This window comes from Apteryx mantelli, chromosome 1 (assembly GCF_036417845.1).
Source record: "Apteryx mantelli isolate bAptMan1 chromosome 1, bAptMan1.hap1, whole genome shotgun sequence".
Classification (NCBI taxonomy): domain Eukaryota; kingdom Metazoa; phylum Chordata; class Aves; order Apterygiformes; family Apterygidae; genus Apteryx; species Apteryx mantelli.
The window spans coordinates 195413847-195437429 of NC_089978.1; the positions used below are offsets into that span (position 1 = coordinate 195413847).

Consider the following 23583-nt stretch of genomic DNA (forward strand, 5'->3'; position numbering starts at 1 on the left):
AATACAACTACACTAAGGCAGATCTTTCAAATTTCTATACAAAGTGGATGAGAGAGCAAAGACTACTCTAATACATCAATTAGAAGTGTTACACTAACAGTTTAGACAAACTATTCTGCTCTGAGGACACAATTGGCAAAGCAAAAGGAAGATCCTGTACATAAAAAAAACAAAACAAAAAAACCCAAAAAACCCTTGTGGTGTCTTCTGCTCACACACATGAAATATAACTGTCTGGTCACGTACATGAAATCAGGCAGGCATTGTCCATGTGTGCCTTCTTCAAACCTTTGGGATCAATATGGTAATACTATCTTTCCCTTTTTCCTGACAAAGAGGACTTAATGAAAAAGAAAATACCAATTGCATGACGATCACTAAAGTCACCTAGAAAAGGGAGAAAGCAAAGTAAACTGCAATTCCCTACTTTTTTTTTCAGGGTAGCCATTTCTCATGAAAACAGCTGTTTTTTCTTGTCTCCAGCTTTGAAGATATGTTTAGCCTCAGTATTGACAATGAAGGCAATAAATTTGAGTGTCAATTATGAACTTAGTTCTTCCTAAAAACAATATTTTTCTTAAATGTTCTAGAAATAGTGGATTACTCAGTGGGGCCTTCTGTATTTAGGAAACTACTTCAGAGTACAAAGTTTTTTAAAAAAAAGCTAAACTAAAGGCAATTAGTTTTACAAATAAGAATTAGAGATTGTTTTATTAGTTTACCTTTTCAATGGCATTTCAATTAATTTTGACCTCTTCTTGGACGAAAAAAACTTTTTGTGTTTTTCTTCTTCCATTTCTTCATTCTCTGTTCTAAGACAGTCACTCTTCAGAGGAAGCCTTTGTTTCATTTGCTGATTAGTAACATCGCCTGGCAGTATGTTTAATTTCCCAAGATCTTCTTGTTTCGCCACTGTCTGCTTTTTGAAACATCTTTTCTTTCTTTTTTCCTCCTCAACCTACAGAAAGAAAAGTTAAGCTTTATATATTTCTCCTCATTTCTTACTATCATTAAGAGGGAAATACCATACCCAAAATTGAATAATTCAGTTTTTACTTCTAAAGCCATGTAATGTGAATTGAAACATTTCCATTTTAGAGAGGTATTTTCATAAAATTATACTACAAAATATATCAAGTCACTGAAAGTACTTGGAATTTACTCATGATTAAAAATATATGATGAAAAACATAGCCCTTAGGAAAGGAAACAATAGTATATCTTGAACATGAACAATGGAAAAGTAAAGGCATTACTGATGGACAGAAAATTAGAAGGAATGCATAATGTTAGCTGTAAAAATACAGGAGATAAGAGTCAAAGTGTTCTGGACTGTTACTTCCTTAATAGAGAATAAAACAAAACAATAAAAGCAATAAAACACCAAAAAATCCACAAGCAGGAATGGTTACACAGCAAACATGAATTTCAATGAAGGGCAATGAAGGCACACCATGCACAAATCACAGCAAATGCAGATTAGTCAAGACCCTGTTCAGAAGCTATTTTCATTCTTTGATTCAGAATCAGAACTAGTGTTATTTTGTGCATTTCTTTTTATAGCAATGAACTGATAACTACTTACACTGGAACTGAGTGCCACCTGTTGTTAAACTAGAACAATAATACATTCTAGATTTTCTCAGAACCTTCTAATTACATAATGGGAAAGAGGACAACTCTCCACAGCTCTCTCTATTCACACATAATGTACTTCCATTGAACCAAAAACCAATTTGCACAAAGCACCTTTCCTTAATGATGAATAGCTAAAGTGAACAGGACCATTGGTATGGAGAAAGACTAAAGAATGAGGAGTAGCAGGTGAACTTCTACCTCTTTTTGCAGCTGTACCTTCTCTTTCTCCAAAGTCAGGAATACTATTTGCAGCATTCCTACCTTACTCTTAAATCTTTCCATATCTTGCTCTAGTTCTTCATCCAGATTCCTTTTCAGAATGCCACAAGATTGCTGAGCATTTTCAAAAAGACATTCAATTTCTGTTTCTGCTATTTTATGATTGTTAATAAGGTAGTCTCTGGAAACATCGTCATTAAAACAGGAGTCTCTTCCAAATTCCCTTTCTGTTACAAAACAAAGTGCATTTTCATCATTTGTAGAAACAGGTTTTGTCTTAGGAAAAATATTAGGCACATCATCCAAAATGCTTGTTTTTAAGTAACGTCTTGGAGAGTATTCAGGACTTCCTTCTACACTTCTACTACTTCCATTCTCATTCTCTTCCATCTCCACAGTAGGTATTTGCTTTCCCTCTTCTTTTGCTATAGGTACTTTCATATTATCTGTATCATTACTGCAATTTTCTTCAACTCTACTGCAGGTATTTTTCAAAACAAACGTATTTAAGTTATTTTGATCAGGAAGGACACCAGGACTTGGAATTATGATTTCCATTTTGGGTTGTTTTAGGTCTAGCACAAGTTTCATATCTCCAAATTCATGTTCACTTTCTATCTTATTACTTGATTCTGTCACACGAGATGAAACTACATGAAAACTCTTCAATTCTTCACTGAAGTCGTCTTCTGACATTTCTCCCACAAGGGAAGCAGTTTTATCAGTTTCATTAACTTCACCAAATATCTGCTTCAGCTCTGCTGCAATGTTTTTAAAATTTGTTTTCAACTCCCTTTTCTCATTTTCAACCCACATTCTTTCATATCTTTCTTCCCAAGGTTTTGGACTTAACTTCTTGTCAGTACTGTGCAATTTCTCATTTTGTGCTAGGGCTTCCCGATGTGAAATTTCTGCTTTGTCAGTCTGATTTTCATGTGTTGTTTTCTCTATCAAGTTGGTAGTTTCTAAAACATATTTATCCTTAAGTAAGCAGGTGCAGACAAAAAGATTACCAAGAGAAAGGAAGTTACAGTTAATCTAAGTAAACTCATCATATTCAACTTTACAAAAGAAATTTTGAAAGCAATTGTTTATAATCAAAACAAGGGAAAGTAAATTAAAGCTTCACTGAACCATCATTTTCTTAAAAATAAAAAAAAATTAGAGATAACAGTCTTCCTTGAATTAGATTTGTCTGGACATTAGGGTTACTTTTACCTTTTAGCCTGCCTCCTCTCTGTAACTCGTGGCATTTGTCACTGTAAGGACTTGATTTATTCCTGTTTCACTGCTATAATACAATTATTTTTTACAATTGCCTAAGTTTTCCCACCCTCCTCTCTTCATTGCTCTCTACCATCTGGCATTATACTGATCCTGGACAGCTGAGCTAATACAGCATGAATAACCTTAACAAGCTTTTTACAGTCCACCAAAAGGAGAACTGGCTGTTAGGATTAGTTTTTCACCTGACACTTAGAAAACTTAAACTCCATTCCAAGCACCAAAGAAAAGCATTTATTAGGCAAACCTGTCCCTTCCTTCCCCATCACAAAATCAGAAGCCCAAGCTTCTCAAAACCATACCAGGCTTCACCCCCACCCACCAGCTCTTCTCCCCAGTCTCCTTACTCCTCTAACCCCATGCTCCATTGCTCAACAGTTCTGGCTGCTCACGTCCTCTGTCACCAAAGCGCTCCCTCCCCATGTGCCTCCCCAGCTCAAACACCCTTTCGAAACAGGGCGTGCAGTTCTGGTGTCCCAAAGGGACAAGATCTCCTAACTCCTTGCTCTCCTTTCTAGTTAGCCAGGCCCTTTTCTCCCTCCACATTTTAGCTTCAAAACAATTCCTCCTTTCGCAATGGGGAAGCAGCATCTCAGCCAGTCACAGTCTCTCTCAGCCTCTTCTTCTCCAATCTCTTTGCCCAACTGTCACCACTTTCCAATAGGCCTAAGTGCTGTGCTGTGTCCATTAAAATCAAGTGCATCCCTCCTCCATGATGCCTGGGTACAGGGCAGAAATAGCTTGCTCCACTGTCCATTCAGGTGTTACAGAAGACTCCAAACACTCACTGGAGACCTCCCCTCTATCCAGACCTGACCTGTATGCCTAGTACAAACAGAAGCTCTGCCTCAGACCCCAGGGGATACAACACCTTGAAAATAATCTCTTTCTCAACATTTAATTTGGCCAAAGGAGGGGATATTTTGGAGGCAGAGAAAGCATCCAGTTGGTCACCAAATTTCAAGTTTTTGTTTGACCTCTCGTCATACAAACAGAAAGGCCTAGAGCATTTTATCTGAAAGATCGGCAGATGATAAAACATGGACAAATCTTACAAACACTCAAATGCATTTTGCATGGAAAATAAAATATACTCAACTGCACTGTTTCTCAGCACTGCACACTTAAAGAAAAACATTGGTCAAAAATCAGGCAAATCAGCTGGAAACAGAATAATATAATGGCAAGTATCCATCATAATAGCAGGCATTTTATACAACCATAGGAAGACTGCAGTCAATTTGACTTCAGATTATAATACAACTTTCACCTATAAGACTCTTCTTTTGGCATTGTTCATTGACTGGTAAGTTTTCTTTTGCCTTAATGTTTAATAAAATTGTCCAATTCAAACTCTAATTTAAAATATTTGGTTTTACATACCTGCCTCCCATAGTTTTCAACAGGATCCTTGATGGCTTCCTGTTTTTCAGCTGAGGATGACACATGAAAGGTAGGTTCCAAGTACTCACCTATAGTGAAAACCACATTTTTTTAAATAACAAATGTAAGTTAATACAATTTATTTATGCCTAGAGTGCATCCTGAATCATCATATTTATGAGAAAGCCTTAACACAGACTAATATATCCCCCCAAACTCATTAAATCCTAAAGAGAAAACTCTCTCTATTATAGTGTTATATAATAATATACATATGTATAAAATATATAATGTTAGCATAGTCACACTGCATGCCATACAGTAACTAGCTACATTGCTCCAGCAATTTTCATTTCCCTCTCTCGTGCACAGAAAATCATGAACAACAAGATCACATGCTTGAAATCTTCAAGGCCCCAGATCTGTTCAGTGCATAAAAACAAAGTTGTCTCTAGACAAGAATCCAGACTGAGTATTTCATGAAACAGCCATCAGTAAAACTGCTGCCTCATCTGTTGTAGAAGATGGGGAATGTACACTGGATGAAAGAAGGGTTCGTGAAATGTAAGAAACGGCCCACAGTCAAGACATTTCATTTGTACCTTGGAAAAATGGATTTCACGCTTTTCTCTCAAATTCCTATATAATATCAAAGCTTTTCTCTCAAATTCCTATATAATATCAGACAGATCACAAACTCCTCAGAAGTAGTCATTCAGTCTGGGCTCCCCATTTTGGGGAAATACTTTGAAACTCTGAAGGCCCGCTTTCAGACATGATGAGCAGTCCCAGCTACAACTTAGACACAGCAACTCATTGTTATTCTCTGTGTGGAAGATGCACTTTGAACACAGAACTATAAAGTACCCAAAAAGAAACAAAGTCCCAGCAGCTCAAGTGCGGCACCTAAAACAATCACTCTGTACCCCACTTCCTACTCAAAAATTGTGCAGTTTCCACACAATAGCCTTCCTATATGTACATACAGCTTCAATGCTAAGCAGGGACACAATCCTCCATCCTTCCTACAGGGAAAGTAAGACAGGGAGAAAATAGGTATCATGATATGCATACACAAAAGGACCCAGTATTAACAAGTCACATGGCCAACCTCACTTCTGTCATTTCCTACTTTAGGTGCTTCATTTCACAAGCTTTCACTTCAAAGGGATTACATTAGATACATGCCTAGAGTTATATAACTTGGGCATCTAAACCAGGAACCTAAGCTTCTCAAACAGTCATACAACATCCAGAGAGCAATTCTAACCTCAAGTTACACAGCATGAAATCACATCCCTCTACTCCATGTCATTCCCAGCTATTGGTGTGTACAATTTTCCAGATTTTTGTAAATTAAGTTTTCTGGGTATTTTATCATAAGGCATTTGCCAACACACTTTAGTCATTAGCAGGTTGACTGCACTTATTTCTACAAGCTAGTTATAAAGATCTATTGATGACTATGAAGCAGCTCAGATAATCTAATGATGAGCTCCTCATGCAGTTGAAAATGCATGAGGAATCTCTGTCTTCAAGTAAATTTGAACAGCAGGCAGTAAAGCAAGCTTGGGGACATTAAGTAATGAGAAGAAAAAGACAAAAACAAAACCCTTTCCCAACCAAGCACCCACTTCTTACATACATAGTGAGGATAAGGTTCTGTAAATGAAACAAGTATTTTCCCCTTTTCTTTCCTCCCCCCCTTCAAGCCACCCATCCGTAAGAGAACACGCTAACAATAGGAACAACATCAACTACAGGATACCAATCCCTTCAAAAGGATCTGTGCTTTCTCCTGTATGACTCAGATTATGCTTCCTTCCCAAGCAGATTCCTAAGTGGGCACAGAAAGCCACTCCAGAAGCACAGCAGATGCTGCTTGGGAGTTTCAGCTGGAAGGGTGTGCAGAAGATTGGAGCCCAAGAGAAATATCTGCCTAGACATCCCACTGGCTCATAACATCCTTTCAGAAAACGAAGATAACTCAGAGAACAGAACTGGACACAAACAAGCACCCAGTGTGTCGGTAATCCGTATATAAGCCTCTTATTAGGTGATAATCATTATAAAAACGTAAGAGTTTATACATTCAGTATGCTCAGAGTTTCATATCTACTAATCCCAGAAACCTCTCCACTCTAACTACAGTAGGGGTGATCAATTGCTCAGACAGAAGGGACCGCTTCTATACTGTCACCATGAAGGTGTGCTCGCCAGATTTCCTCCTCAATACGTGTCTCCTATTACTTCATCAATGTTCATTCAGGTCACAAGCTGCAACGTGTACGCAGCATCCAATCACACAACTTGGTATGTGTGGTCACTCCCATCAGGTACATGGGGACCCCTCAATTTTGATAAAAAAGACAGAGTAAATATTTTGTGAATGCAGAAGAGCTGCAGCGCCTTTCCTGAAGAAGATGGCACAACATGGACTGAATGAGCTATTCTGGTAGCCTGTATCTGCCTGAAAGCTAGATAAAAATGGTCCTACCAGCACCCAAAGTCTTGTACTGGCCCTCTAAACATGCATTTCTCATGCTCTATTCAAATGTTTGGGTTCTGTTTCAGAGACCAGACACTTCAGAATTAGGTGCTACAATGTCATGATTGGAAGCAACCCAATTTCCTATTCAGTCTTGCCCTTTATGACTGATGGTAAAGTTTTCAGCAGCAGCTGTTGGAGTCTGGAATCTCAGTCTTCAGATAGATTGTATGAACTGTGAAGCCTATATGGTTGGGGTTTTTTTCCCCATGGGGTTTAAGCAATGTTGAAAAGTCTGTACTATAGGCACAGAACAAGGAGAAAGGCATGGAAAGATGAAAGGCTACAATGTTCTTCTGTTTGCAAAATTCCAGTTTTCACAGTATCGGTAACTCTAAACCTCTGGAAAAAGTAATTCATAAGCATAACCTAAAAAAAGCATCTCTTCCTTCAGGTGTTGCAGGCAAAAATTCTCCTCAAGGAGCACTGATTCCAGAGTCTGTGATTTCTGTATCATTGTCTGCTATCAACATTAGGAGAGAGGTATGACTGCCCACTGACAAGACTTCTCCACTTCTAGTGCAGTGTAAACTTAAATTAAATTCCATCAGTATTTCCAGCCATGTATTACTAGCACATATTTTTATTACTGGATACCTGCAGTGGTGTTAGATGAATCCTACTCATGCCAAATGCACAAAAATGCCCATAGCAATCCCAGTGCATCCAGAAGCTGTGAATCCCCCACCTTTTACTCTGCCTGCTCTGCAGCAAGTACCAAAAAATGACCTTTTGTGTTTTGTCCAAATATCCTTCACCTTTCCTTTCTCTTGTAAGATTGCCCTCTTCCCAAATTGCCTTACATAATGATTTTTTGCAGATTACAAACCAAAGCAGCTACTCTTCCGTACAGGGAACATGTGAACACAAGCACTTGATCTTGATCCAAAAACATGTTCTGAAAAAAGTATTATTATGAGTCAGTAACAAGGGGAGCCAAACAGAAAGTTTTATCTTTCTCATTTTACATTTAAACTTGCAAGATACTGTACATGTTTATGGAATAAACTTATGAAGAGTGGCACTCTTAACCCTTTTAGCACTAGAAATATTTGAGCCAGGAAAATCACGATGCTTTGCTGAAGCAATATAAATCACTTAAGTCCAAATAGAGAAGTTTGAGAGAAATTTTCATGTGTATTCTTAATGCCTGATCTTCAAAATAACACATGAGGGAGAAACAATAAAACTTACGAATAAAAACATGCATGAAAAATAAACAGCTGATATGAAATGAGCTATAACAATACCATCTTTCCTTTCTGTGTTTGCAATATTGTAAAGTACTGGTCCACTACTGGAGCTCCATTTCATACTACTCTGGTAATACAGATAAAACAAATCTTGTGTTCTCATTAAGCAACTTTCACAACCCTTTATGCTTCTGACAGAACACACCATCACTGCAAAATAAAGGGCAAGAGAAGGGTTCCTGTTGCTTACACATTGTGAATACACACACACACTTCCTGGAGAGAAGCTTAACCTCTGTTAGCTCAAGAGAAACAGTACATTTTTCCTAAATGAGAAGGATGAAGAACAACTTGAAACTATTTGTATATCATACTTGCAAGTTACAATCATTTTCTAGATTCTTTCCAATTACCTAACTCATTTACTTTCTTATATCTGAACTCACCTCCCTCTGGTTTATATTTTCAATATCCGATTGTCACAGTGGAAACTCTAAAGCCTGAATGGGGAACTGTTTCTCATCTGATTAACAAATACACAAACATATGTTAAAACAAAGACACTACTGAGTTTTGAGAAACTACAAAGAACCATTAAGGTCACATATCTCCTCTCTAATGTATAGAGGGTCAGCTAACTGCTTTACTTTTAAGCCTGGTTTCCAAAGTATAGAGAATTCCTGAAAACACACTGGCATCCTGTTATTTTCTTCCACCCTGCCTTTCTTCCCTGCTTCCTTCCCCTAACTCTGAACCAGCCAGCCAGATTCAAACTAACACAACAGGGGAAGGCTTCAGAGGAATGTATTTGCTGCTACATGTTGTAAAACAACTGGCAGATCAGTAGAGAAAAGTGAGTCAAGTAAGCACTCCTGCTAAGAGCAGCTACAGCATGAGCTCAACAATTTACCCCTTCTGTCTCACCAGCTGCTCCTGGACAGCTTAGCTAGTACACCCACAGCACACACTCCTTGTTGCTCCTCTGGAAACCGGTAAACTCAGAAGAGAGCTAGGAATACCAGAAAAGGTGTTCTGAGAAACTGGAAGGAAAGCAAACTTGAGAACTGTCTGAAGAGGGAAGGTGACAGCAGGTGTGGTGGAGGAAACCTACATCATGGAAAGTATTTACAATGGTGAATGGCAGGCCAGAGGACAGAGCACACACAGGATAGAGGTGTATTTCAGTAGTCCTTCTGCTCACGGAACACCTTGCTAGAGTCACTGATTTAATGTTAGGAAAGAATTAGCAAGTACAATGCATCTGTTCATAAAAGAACACAATACCAGAAAATTAGGTGTGTGTGTTCATATTTTTTCAATATATTATTCTACAAAATACAATAAAACATTAACCAAAATATGACAAAAAGAATGTTACAAATATCTTCAATATCCTCTGCATCACCCAAACCAAATTCCTCCAATAGATCTGCAAAACAAACAAGCCAGATGCTTAATTCAGTGCTGCTATCTGAGAAAATTATGAAGCTCATCCTGGTAACATGCAAGGTGAACGTTACCTGATTTTTGTCTTCCTCTTTTAGGAGAGATTTCATTTGTTTCTAAAATTGATTCAGAGATCTTCTGCTGTGAAAGACACAATCCAATGAACACAAAAACAAATTCGAAGTAACTACATACTATTTAACAAGCAGGACAAATAGTCTGACATGAACAAATATTTACCTGGGATTGGCTGGGTTTCTCTGAAAAGCCTGGAAACAAAAATTGTTTAAGGAAATATTATTTTATTTAATGCAATTTATCTTCTACTCCATGCAACATCAGTAGTTTCTACAACCAAGTGTTAATTGCAAGTATTTATTTCATTGAAAGATACTAACATTCAATTACTTTATTATACAGCATTTGTATTAGTAGTATTCAGAAAATGCACAATGCATATTCCCATCATGCACTTTGGATTAAAAACAAAAGAAAAAACAAAAAATGACCAAAAAACCCTCAGAAACTAGAACAATTCATGTGAAGCAGTAAGGTCATGTTCATTAACAGAGTAAGAACAAAACCTTTTGTCCTTTTAGAAAGCAGGATTCTGCTCCCCAAATGGACTACTTCAAAAGTCAAAGCTGGTCTGCTGTAATGAATGATCACAAAGCAGTACAACACTACTATGACTGATTATCATGCAAGTGTTTGAACATTGATGAGTATTTTCCTTTCCATTGATTGGACAGCAAAAGACAACTTATATGGAAGAGCAATGGTACGGATATAGGGGTTAGTGGTTTCATCATTCAAAGAGATAATATCAAGCTGGTTCTGAACAGATAATTCTGGTTTAGCTTTCAAGGAAACAACAGAAGCAAACACTGTTTGGCTGTAATATCCACTAACAGCTTAATTCCAAATAATATATATTTTTTTATTTTTGTCCAACTTTAAATCATTCCCACATCCACATAACCTACTGGCCTGCCTATATTTCTTGAATCCTCTGCTTTAGTCATCTTGCAGTTTCTGGGTCCTCTTATGAAAGAGGTATGAAAAACGTTACTAAGAAGAACTCCACACAAATATTTGTATTATCAAAAAAAAAAAAAAGGGTATTTGATTTCAGCAACTTGGTGATCCAATAGTATGGAAATACCTGAGGAAGATTACCATCATCATCTTTTACTACCTTTTCACTCTGCTTTTACACTTATCTTAGCAGAAGCATACAAAGCAACAGACATCCATGACAACTCAACGAGCTGATTTTAAGCTCCCAGGAACATGGAAAATTTTGCTTCTAGCCTAATGGGACAAGACTGAGTGGGCTTCTTTAGCTATATAGTAGTATCCATATTCCAAGCAGGAATGACAAATCACTCTTTAAAGGAGAAATCCCTCAGAAGAGAGTACTACTCTAACAGCAAAACTTTCTTGCCTTCCTGTTAAACAGATGCTTACAAAGCAGCAGGCAGAAACCCTATCTTAGCAGCAAAAACTGAAGTGCAATTTCATCACATAATTTTAGCCTCCAGGCAAAGTACAGCAGAAACCTATCCAAACTTCAGCTGGGGGGGGGGGGGGGGGAGAAAAAAAGAAAAAAAGGGGAAAAGGGGCAGAAAAAGGGGGGGCAAAAGGGGGGGCAAAAGGGGGGGCAAAAGGGGGGGCAAAAGGGGGGGCAAACCATAGCTTTCCTCTCCTGCCACAGTGGTCCAAAGTGCCTCATCATCAATGTTCAGAACAGCTTAATTCTAAACCATGCACACTTTTACCATTCTAAGCAACATGTAAAATGCATGCAGGACAATTTCCTTAGCTAATCAAACAGGGAAGCAAATGCTGTCCTAACTGAAGTTAATTAACAATTACCAAGCGCTTGTCCACCGCTATTGAGTGCATCCACAGGCTAATGGCACTTCTAATTAATACACTGATAAATGTTCAGTTGATTCTATGAAAGCTTACAAAGGTAAACATTTGGTCAGGCAGGAAATTACCATTGTCTTGCTCCCTTGAAATACTCTGCAAACATGTTCCACGTCTGTCTGCAGGTAGAAGCAGCACACTGGCCGACAGATTTCTCAGACTTTCAGAATCAGGCTGTTCAATTTAAAAACATGCAATATAAAAACTGATGCAAACTCATCTTCCACTCTTTTCCAAGAAAAAAAAAGCTCTGGCTAAGCCAACATGCATCACATGCAAAAAAGTGTAAACAAGACTTTTGTAGCTCTAATAAAAGCTGTGGAAAGGATATTTCAATACATAGCATACTGGAAAAGTCATAGCAGGTGTGGATATTTTCAGGTCTTCATTAAAAAAATCTTAACTCAGATGTTAGTCATCTAAACTATCTTAACTTGTCATCTTGGTAAACCTAGACAAACTGGACATCCACAGAAAAAAAATTAAGATGGGAAATCAAGAAAAGAAAAACGTGGGTTTCAAACTAAATTAGAGCTCTACCATGATTCAACATTTGCACTTAAGCTGCACTTGATGTTCAAGTTTTAGCTTACGATCACTGGGCATGTATCCTGCAGGGGTGAGTGAACCCACAACTACACTGGAAATGCAAAGCAAGGTCAATTTTGGATGAACAGAGACTAAGTCAAAGCTTACAAGGACTAATGCTATCTTAAAAAGCTTAATCTTGTATTTTTAAAGAAGAGGGAAAAAAAACAGTTCATTTTTCTCACAAGGAAAGACAGAGGATTAGCTAAAGACCCTGCTCATTTTCTTCTTAGCCAACTGCAACAGAGAGAAAGAACTAAAAGAGCAAACACACCCAGTGTGTTAAGTATCTCTGTGGAACATGGCTTTCAAAAAATGCCTAAGTACATCCACAAAATATAGAGAGGATCTATGCAGAAAAAAGTAAACACTGACACTGGAGACCCTATTTGCAATCATTTACAACTGACTGGATCAATATAATAGAGTGGTATGTGGGAAAGAAGTAAAAATCCTCACTCAACCAACCTTTTAAAGTTTCAGGATATTTTAGCCAACTGGAATCTTTACTCTTTCAATATTACACTAGAAATCCCACTCAAAGGCCCGTTGCTATGAGGCCTAGGACATTAGCAGACCCTAGTCAGTCACAGTGCTGACTGAACAGCTTGCACAGGGCGGAAGCTGCTCAAGTTCACAGGAACAAACGTATGGCGGAAGCAGCCAACGAGGGAACCGAGCCTCATCACTGATGGGGCCCGTGTCCAAAGCAAGCTCCCGAGCGCTTCCCCCCACGGGGACCCCACTGCGCCCCTCACTGAAAGCACCTCGGAGTCCCAGGGAGAGTCGCTGTCTTCCTCCCGCTCCACTCCTGCTGCCGACGTAACACCTACAAAGGAAGTAAGAAACGACACGCCATGAGTCCTTCTTTCACTCTGCTGCTCTCCTCCATCAGGCAAGCCCTGCAGCCAAGAGACGGAGAACAGTTCAACTACAGAGGAAAAACAAAGCCGTGTCATTCAGCCCCAGCCGCACCGCCCTGTTCTCGCCACTTCTTTTTGAGCATAAGTCTCAGTCTCACCAGGCTACTTGGCCAGAGTAGAATATCTTCACTGCTCTGTTTTAAGCTATCCCATTCTGTAAAACAGATTCAAGAATCACTCAGACGGAGACAGGCACACAAAAAAGCAAGAAAGAGCCCCAGGGTATGGGAGCACCTGCACCCAAAGAGGGCAATTGTTAGTTCCAGCCTGGGCTCTGCCTGCTTATGCTTTGCCAAATGCATGCTGAGGGTAAAATGTATAAAGACAGAAAAGCATGTACATACACACCACCTTGAATGCAGCAGCTTTGGGTATACATTCTGTGTGGCATTTCATCAGCTACACGTGCTCTGGTAACACACACTGGATCAAGCTACTTTCAGGAGACAGGCAATGGAAACAGTGGTTTCTGTTCCTGCTGTTGGATCTGAGGTGAGCACTAAACTGCTCAACTCTGGCAAGGCTCAAGCAGTCATGAGTGTTAGAGACATTCTGTATTTTAAATCTGAACAAGTTGAGGGACCGGATTGGGATCGTTTCCTCTCAGGTTTACTCAAAAGTTTTTCCAAGCCTTCAGCCAAGAGCAATCACAATTTTTGAATCTGACAAAACAGTCAAGAAGGCAGTTACTATTATCGCACCCAAGACACTACAGTCCCTCTCTCCTTCATCCACTAGTCTTGTTCAGACATCTTCCAGGAAAATGTGGCAACAAAAGCAAGGATGACACTTGCTTCATATATCATAATTTGGAATCCAACATCATAGTTTCAGATCTCCAAGAATGAAAGGAAAAGAACAAAAGCTACTTTCTTTCTCCTTATTAGGATTTGCAGGCCAGTGGAAAATTAGATAATATCTCAGAAGCTGATCAACATTTTAATTCATTTACTGTGTGCAAATATCACAGAGAAACGACTGTGATCAATACTTATTAACTTACTTCTCACATCAGCATGGTCTTCTGAAGCATTCTGGACTTGAGGGCTGTCATTACAAACCAAATTTTTCACACCCTCAACACCTGCACCTTGCAGGTCCTCTTCACCATTGTCCTCCTTTTCTTCTCCTTCAGATGATTCTTCCTAAAAGAGACCGACCAAAACAGACAGGCAATCAACACTTTGCAAAATACATTTTTTGTGTAACAACCCAAGGGAAATGGGACTTTGGTGTCCGGCTCACAGGTGGCAAAGGCACTCTCAAGGGGGGCAGTCGGGTGCCCCCCACCCAGGGCCTAGAGCTGCACCTGGTAGTGCCTGGCCAGCTTCAGCCCCCCCCCAGCTCGTGGGTTACCACCTTGGGGGGTAGCGAGGTGCCCAGGGAGGGTGTTAGCGGGGACCCCAGGAAGGGTATTGCAGTTCTGCCTGAAGTTCTTCCATAGGAATGTATTTGAGTAGATGGCAATACCTAATGTTACAAATATACTTCTCCACTGCTGAAACATCCCTCCACCCAGAAGCACCTTCTAGAGACAGTCTAGCTTCACCTAGATTACAATATTCAGGAGCACAGTCCCCTTGTATCCCCACTTTGCTACAGGGAAAACCACCAGCTCCCTCACTCTCAATCTTAGCCAAAACTCCTTTTGCTTCCTCGCTTTCACCCTTCATACCACAGATCTTACTGGACTGCAGTAACTCTTCACCGATAATATTTGTACATCCTCCTGTCTGAGAGAAACTTCACTGATTCCAGAAAAAAAGTCTACTCTTTATTCTTTTTCCCCCAACACCACTGTAACCACATATAAAAAAATTAAAAACATTACCTGATATTATCTTAAACCTAAGAAATTGCTTTGGCTATGAGTATGTTTTTAGTGAGACATTTTCTAATATCAGAAAAAGATGACCCAAAGATGGATATACATGAAGAATAAGTATTAACAAAAGTCAAGTTTACCATCTGCTTCTTACCTATATTAGGCCTTTAGAAAATACCCTTGTGATTGAATTATCCCTGTATACTTACTTTGGTGCTTGAGGGAAATGCTGATTTTAGTTTTTCTTCACAGCTATTTAAGCAAAAGTTTTCACTTTCTTGTTCCAGTGCTTCACAGACTTTATTATCTACTTCTTCGCATTGCTCCTCTTCAGCATCTTCAGCATCCATGCATTCAAGAACCACAGAGTTCAGCCTCTGACTTTCAAGCCTTGGGTTTTCTACTTCTGAACAAGAATTATTACCACTTTCAAAGACATCACCAAAGCTTGATTTTTTCTCTTTAAGACCACAGCTGTCTGAGAGAGGCAAAGCTGTCTCTTTTTTCCAGTCTGCCATTTCAGAGTCTGCAAAACAGGAGTCAGTATTTCTGTGAAAATCTTCCCGAATCACACATTTCATTTTCCAGCTTTCCTCTCTATCTTGCAAATTATTTAGATTTTGAAAAACAGCTTTTTTTGGTATTGACTTGTAAGATATTTCATTATTCATTATCAGTGGAGACAGAGCCATTACATTTTCTTGTAACTTTTCATAACACCCAGCTATAAAAGACACAGGAGTATCAGATTCTGCCATTTTCTCATCAAGTTCTTTACATATTTTATGATGATCATCACAGACATTTCCCATTCCACACTGAGCTTCCCCTTCATACTTAGCATTACTAAAATGCCCCAATTTCTGATTTATTTCCCCGTTAGCTTCCGTTTTTTCTCCCTGCTCCTCCTCCACTATGTCATTAGATTGAGTTTCTTCTTCATCTTCCAGATCTTCCTCTTCCTTTTCATCTTTAGTAAGATCTTCCTCCTCATCCTCTTCATGGTCTTCAACATCACCACCATCATCATTTTCATCTTCTTTCTCTTCTTCTTCTTCTTCTTCCTCCTCTTCCTCCGATTCTTCTTCCTCCAGGTTGCTTGCATCTGAAACATCTTGATTCAATTCTTCACATTCTCCTTTGCTAAAGTTTGTGTATGACAGTGTTACTTGCTTGAGGTTTTCCTCTGGTGACTTAGGACTTTCAATTCTAGAATCATCACCATCTTCTTAAAGCATGAGGAAAGGAAAAATATACATGAACAAACAAAAGGAGTTACACAAATGATAATAGGCATGTTACCTGCTTAAAGCACAGGAGAGGAGTCATCTGGGAATGTCTGGAAAAGGAGCCAGGTGAGGGATGGACAGGATGGGGGAAGGACTCGACCAGGGACAAAGGCTTAGGAGGGGATTCATTATCTTCATCTTCACAATCTGACTTATTTTCCTCTGAAATGACTACATGCTCTTTTCTCATAATGCTACTTTTCTCATTTACTATAGCCAAAAAAACAAAACAAAAACACAACACTTAGCAAGTCTACATTTGTGCAATATATCATATAATCTTTTCCAAATAGCTTACTGTTTTTCCTCAGCTGTTGGGAAGCATTCATTAGCAGTGTCAAATTTGGCTTCTGTGGCTTCTGTAAATAAAAATAACTTTAAGCAGAATTATCTATTTATTTTAAAAGGGAAAATAACAAATCATTTGTTTGCATCAAATCTTGAACTGTAAATATGAGAAGGCTGTCCTTTTGTTTCCAAATTGTTTATAAAACTATGTCTATATGCATCACAATTCTATAAAATCCGTTTTTGAATTAGTATTTGTAATAGTTAATTTACAAATAAACACAGTTGAATTTTATAGTTAATTAAAATTCAACTGTGTTTAGGATTGCATTTGCAGGATGCTTACTTTTAAATATGTACAAGCAACCCAAGTAACTGTTAAATTGTTAAACTGTGAAATTCCCTAGACGTTTCAACATTATGCTAGAAAGATGGATCATTTCCTTTTTAACCACTAAAAAAATGAAACCATGTTAAAATTACAGCATTGCAGTGTGGGTTCCACCACCACACTCAAATTCATCGTGGCATAATCCCAATGCAACAGACCTCCCCTATGGGAGAAGTGGATAAACCTTTAGAACATCAGTAAAAACAGTGGATGAGAGAGCAAAGGCATGCTAAAAAGAATACCATCACACGTGCAGCATAAGATCACATGCAAGCACAGAATGCCAACATAAAGAAAAGAGACCTGCTTGAGCAACTTGCCCCCTCCTGCCCCCCGAGCACTCTAGAGAATCCTGACAAGGAGGAAAGGAGAGCCAGGGGATGAAGCATTTCAGCAGATTTTGAACAATAAACGCCCTTCTTCCATATCAGTCAGAATTCTATTGCCAAAGTCACTGGAAACAAAGAGCAAGGTCTGGAGGACAAAAGAATAGGTAATCTAGGAGCTGATCAACTTTTATGGTCTAGAAATCCAACTCAGGTGAGGAAAAACATGTGGTTGTTTTTCTTGTCACCTAATGCTCTTTTGCCCCCAACCACAAGGCTGCTGCATGCTCTGCCATTGATTACAAGTCTTTGAGGAAACAGCTCACAGCAGCAGAAAAGGTGGCAGGCAGGAGACTGCTTTGCAGGAAAAAACAACCCTGCCTGGAAATGTGATTTCTCTCAATCCCAGAGAAAGCCTGCCTTCTATGGGAAATTTTTCCTGTAAAGGCACTATACCTTGGGAGTAAAATCAAGTTCTTCTTCTTCAGAAGTATGCCAAGTGTCATCACTATCTTCTTTCTCAGAACTTCTTAAAAAGAAAGCCAAGTAAGTATTGTCTCTCTCAAAGCTTTCTTCAGGTAAGTGTTAGGTATTGTTCCAAGCTCACCTTATCGAGTCTCCATGGGAAAAGTCATCTATCACTGTTCAAATATTAATTGACATGATTAATTTTTAGCATGCCAAATCTTCTAATTTCAACAATACATTCAAACATTTAACATGGACAATTCTACAAGTCATACTAGAGTGCAACTTGGGATAGTTAAACCAACCCAAGACATCATGAATGAAAGTATTTCCCAAACAACTGATTTTTCAAATCATATTAAATAATAAAAAAAAAAACAACTAACAATTACATTTCCTTTGGGTTCTTATACCTACAAGTTTAGGAAACATTTCTAAAATAAAAAAATAGCATAGCATGAATATGCTATGTTAGTAGGCAGTTATCAAATGGTGGTGGTTTAACACTACAATAAGTAAATGAACCACTGAAGCATTCATACTACACATACGTGAGTACACATCACATGCAGAGATTTTATTTTAAACACTATGTGCTTTAATTCCCATATACTATATTGTATTCACTTTTCTACCCAATTATAGATTATTTTGAAAACATCAAGAAAAGCTGAAAGGCATAATCAAGAACTGAAGGCTATCCTTATGTAGGGGAATCACCAGCAATTCTCTGCACTGTACCAAAGAGGGGTACTGAGCATACAAGAGAGACATAACCATACCATGCTCTAATATGCCCCAAGCTTTCAGCAGTGGGATGAAGGTAACTTGCACATAGGGTCATAGGATAATTCATGTCAGAAGGGTCCTCACGAGGTCTCTAGGCCCACCTCCTTTGCAAATCAGACTCAGCTATGAGGTCAGACAAGGTTGCTCAGGGCTTTATCCTGTACAGTCTGGAAAGCCTCCAAGGATGGAGGCTGCACAACATTTCTGCTGGACTGTCCTTATTGTGACAAAGCTTTTTCTTACATTCATTAGAACCTCTCTTGTTTCAATTTATGCCTGTGCCTCTCAGCCTCCTGCCATGCACCACCAGGAAGTGCCTGGCTTAATCTTCCTCATAACCTCCTCGTACTTACTGGCAGGCTGCTGCTGTTAGGTCCCATCAAAGCCACCTCTTCTCCAGGCTGACCAAGCCCAGCTCCCTCAGCCCCTCCTCACATGGCAGGCACTCCTGCCCCCAGCTAGCTTCAGGGCTCTCTGTTGAGCTCGCTCGCTGTTGAAAGATCAATCTCTCTCTAGCACTGGGGACCTAAAATTGGACTCCATCCTCTAGACACAGTCCAATGAGTGCCGAATAGGAGGAGGATAATCACTTCCCTCAGTCTACTGCCTGTGCTTCTCTTCATACAGCCCAGGTTCCTGCTGACCTTCTTAGCTGCCTGGGCACCCTGATGCCACTTTATGCTCAGCTTGTTCTCTGCCCAGACCCCTGGAGACCCCCAGACTCCCAGCAGAGCTGCTCCCCAGCCAGGCAGTCCCCAGCATGCATCATTGCAAGGGTATCCTCCTCCCCTTTTGCCCTTGCTGCATTTCATAAGGTGCCTGTCAGCCTTCATCTTGTCGAGGTCCCTCCGAATGGCAGCACTGCCCTAATTCCCCCAATTCGGTTTCATCTGCAAACTTGATGAAAATGCACTTCATCACTTCCTCCAGGTCACAGATGTGCTACTGATATCTGATACTCTAGGAATACAGTCTGAGAAGTACTAAAATCTCTCAACTATCGACAACTAAGATGGAATAAAAGGGTTCTTTGATTCCCAAGACTGAAGGATGAAAAAAACAAAAAACAAATATAACCTACATACAGAAGCTATTTCACTGTTCCTGAAATTCTTGATGTGTAAATGCTAACTAGTATGACAAAATGAAGTTGCTGCAAACAGGAGACTGGAGACTTTCAAGGCCAAAAAATCTTGGATAAAAACATTTAAGGGGAAAAAAAAATCCAAAGACATTTCATCACCTGTAGACACACATCTCCTCTACTACCAGCAACACCTAAATGAGCGTGGAAGTATGTCTTTCCTAAAGACAGGACTTATGTGAGAACTTTGATGATTATGTCTCCTGATCTGAACAGTACTTTTAGACAATGAAATATATTGTACATGTTCTACGGAATCTCATACAGACAAAACTTAAAGCCTGGAACTTCCCATGGGAGGACAACCTAAAAAATTAAAATGCAGGTACACTCTCTTAATGTTTCCCAATTATAAACACATTGCATTATTCTGTTACTACACAAAAATACTGTGTAAAACTAAATACTCCGTGTCAGCAGTCTAATTTACCTGCTAACCTCCCAGACAGAGTAGAAACCTGTCTCTTAGAAATGGGCAGTTAGGTTAGAGCCGTTATAAACTCTTGACAGGGGATTTCAGCTATATCTTCAATTAGTACTCTTAGAATTAATTGAAACAGCTGAGTAAGTTATCCATAAATATATTAAATTATAGTCGATGATCTAAATCAGGTCACATTTCCATTTTAGAAGGCAGGAAAAGAAGTTCATGACATAGACCCTAGCCTTGATGCCCCATGATAAAAGATGGAATCTAGAAGAGTCGTCTCTGGGGATTGCTTGTTTCCACTTTACTTCAAGCCCATTTATATTCTGGAGCAATAGCACATCAGCAGATTTTTAAAAAGGCACTTTTGCTAGTGACAACACAAAGTAAAAACTGAATTCAGTATTACAGGACTCAGGCAAAACATGCAAACGAATACCTCCCTCCCCCCACAAAAAAACCTTAAATTTAATTTATAAACCCCAAATCATCAAAATAGGGACCTCTAAGATAATAAGCAACATAGATGTATTAATAGTTGTATATTGTATTATATGGTTCATATTTGAAAGACTATTGTACAGAATACCTTTCCCTGATTCTCTTGTTCTCGATGTCTGGTTGGGAGACTGTTGCATTCCTATATCCATTTAGGAAAAGGCATGAAAAGGACAGATGAAACAATGACATCAGAATAAATTTGACATCACAGATTTGGAAAAATATAAAAAGCATAGACAAAGCTATAGCAGTGGAAGAATGTATAATGACTATTAGTCTACAGTTAGAAAGGTGCTAGATACAAAAAGAATTATAATCTACAGAATTCTGCTTTCAAGGGACAATGTCAGACAGCTTAATTTTTAATTTACTTGTTCAATCTAAATTACCTATATTCCAATATTTTGAAATACTTAAACAGATTATCAGATATTTACCACCAACTCTAATCTCTACTTCCTGCTTCTCTCGACTTGACTAGTCCTCATCCATCAAAACAGATGCAATTCCTTCATATTTAGAGTTCTTTATGGATACAGAACACTTAAAATCCCTCCCTCTAAGCATCCCAGAAGTGCTTTAGGTGCCAAAAAGTAAACCCTTAAGATACCCTGTCCAGAAATTTTGCAGGAAACCTTGGCTCTCAAAACTCACGTCACCACCTAACTTCCATCTACTATGCTATTTATATTCACTGATTTCAAGTGATAGTTTTAGTATGTTTCTCATCCTCACCAATAAAGCTGTTGCCTTAAATCAGCACAGCTTAAATTGTTGTCTCAGCTGGTGCATGACGCAAATATAGGCCCTACCTATCTCAATTTGCCATAGAGGAGTCCTGCTTGTATTTTACCATGTTGAACTGTTCAAACAGAGAACTATGCCGCCAGCCAGAACTCAGGCACAGTGATGAGAGGGACAGAATGCCCTGTTTGCATAAGGCTATGGTGCGGGTCACAACTGGACTGGAAAGGAAGGAGCGCACGCGCGCGCGCGTGTGTCGTAGAACGGACGTCTTAATAGACTACAATAGAAATAGTCTAGAATAGAAATCACTATCCATCTGCTATACCCATTTAGTTAATAAATTTTATGGTATGGTTTGGTTCTGTTATTGCAGCTACCCCACACCAAATTCCTCCATGACAGGGCCTTAACTTTTGTCTCAGTTAGAACAGAAGGCAGTCCTGCTTACACTGATTTTACCACAAATACATGGAATTGATTCAGTGAAAGGACTCCTGCTATCAACAACATACACTTAAGAAATAGTTAAGAAAGGACCACAGATGTTTTCTCATCCCTTCTCCTCCATTTCTCAGTTTTCTTAGAAGGGAAAACAGGACCCTTCTCCTGATCCCAGGAGATATAAGTTAGATTGGAGCGCTCATCTGTATTCCAACAGCTCTGTGCTGCAAAAACAACTTCTCTAGGGACTCAGGGAAACACTGATGGAACAGTACACCTAATATGTACTGCAGTAGTTAGGAAAGCTTTCACTTCAGACATATTAGAAATCTGGACCATTTCTGTTGGAAGCATTGCAGAGTTATTTTCACTGAAGGGATTCTGACTTCAAAGCCAAAAAGTCTGTCATCAGACACACAAGGGCTGGAAGCCATTCAAGTGGAGGTTTTTGCAAATCTGTCTCTGATTAATAAAAAGTTTCATGTTTTGACAAAACACAAACATTCGAATAAGGATTTAACTTCTTAAAACTGATTTGTTCAACATTCTTCAAAATATTCTCTTCTAACAAGCAAGTGCAGAAGAAGCAAAAGGAACAAGATACTGAAAAACCCAGAAAAGTAACACTGAAGAGCAAAAGAAAAGAACTCCAAGGTTAGTATTTCTCTCAAGATCATCCCAGCTTCTACTCTAATGAAGGCTTCAAATCCTGCTACTGCAGTACATCAAAGGGAATTTCATGATGCAGGAGCTATGCTTTGTGGGTGCAAATTAGAGACTGCAGAACTAATTCCAATAATCTTCCCAGTAGGCCACCAATCTCTCCCTCTCTCAACACAGTAGTGCCATCTTTTAAGAGATTCAGCATAAGGAGAAAAGGATTCAGACACTAGACAGAAAATAAAAACAAACCCTACTAGAGACAGGCTGAGAGCAGAACATACTCTTTCTCCAAGTCCTTAACCCATGTATCATTCTCTTCATACTCATTATGCTTCTTCAAACAAACATAACAAATGAAGATTTTCCATAATATTGGTGAACCTATAATAGAGTTCTTATAGTTTCCCAGGAATGGGAAAAATGATTCAGTCCAAGACCCATATTTCTCTGAGGGTCAGTATCAGTTCTGGACTCACACAACAATACTATTCTTCAAGACAGATTTTAGGATAAGCAACGCCTGTCAAACAACACTAAAATGCGATACCACAGTGATTATATCAACCTGCACAGAATGCAGTAACAGAGAGTGGTTTTCAGGCAGAAGCAACGTTTTGCTGATTAAACTACCTGTACCAAGCCCTGTACAAAATCTTCTACCAGGAAACTTCAAAAATCTCTGACTGGATCAAAGCTCCTGTTATTAAGTCAAAGATAAAGTTCAGCTTTAAATTAAATTCTTGTACCTGGGAAAAGCCAAGGGGGAAAAATATCAGGTGTTTTCTTTTGCTCGTAGTTCTTGATACATTTTTTTAAAAAGAGTAATAAATTGCATTTAAAACCTGTCTGATGTCCATATGCCACATAATGACAATATAACAGCCTTAATAATACAAACAGAATAAAACCTCCTGTAAAGGGAAAAAAAAACAAACAAATTTTGTGTATTCTAAAATAGTAATTTTTATTGTACTTTCAGGGCTACTGGAGCTCATAAGCACAGACTCATTTTTTTTCTTCTTACAGACTCACTGCTGGAGTTCATTCTTTAATCACAAGGCAATTTAATTGTTCTTCCAGATCAAAAGATCATATGGATTTTTGAAGTTTACTTTTTAAAATTAATC

At 38.9% G+C, this 23583-nt stretch overlaps 1 protein-coding gene across 5 annotated transcripts in view; it reads right to left on the reverse strand.

Annotated features, from left to right (window-relative positions):
- ANKRD26 (ankyrin repeat domain containing 26) overlaps positions 1-23583 on the reverse strand; it is a 63455-nt gene that overhangs the window by 31374 nt on the left and 8498 nt on the right. The window contains exons 7-20 of one of the 5 annotated variants that reach the window (XM_067315225.1): positions 20694-20744; positions 17884-17917; positions 17733-17805; positions 16570-16630; positions 15192-16210; positions 14161-14302; positions 13002-13063; positions 11718-11820; positions 9952-9980; positions 9786-9852; positions 9644-9694; positions 4525-4613; positions 1900-2838; positions 723-958 (exon numbers count right to left, since the gene is read on the reverse strand). In XM_067315225.1, the coding sequence (XP_067171326.1) occupies positions 723-958; positions 1900-2838; positions 4525-4613; positions 9644-9694; positions 9786-9852; positions 9952-9980; positions 11718-11820; positions 13002-13063; positions 14161-14302; positions 15192-16210; positions 16570-16630; positions 17733-17805; positions 17884-17917; positions 20694-20744 (2956 nt within the window). Of the gene's footprint in view, positions 1-722; positions 959-1899; positions 2839-4524; positions 4614-9643; positions 9695-9785; positions 9853-9951; positions 9981-11717; positions 11821-13001; positions 13064-14160; positions 14303-15191; positions 16211-16284; positions 16482-16569; positions 16631-17732; positions 17806-17883; positions 17918-20693; positions 20745-23583 lie in introns of all 5 variants that reach the window. The other 4 variants (XM_067315203.1, XM_067315209.1, XM_067315193.1 and 1 more) reach the window with 4 other exon arrangements.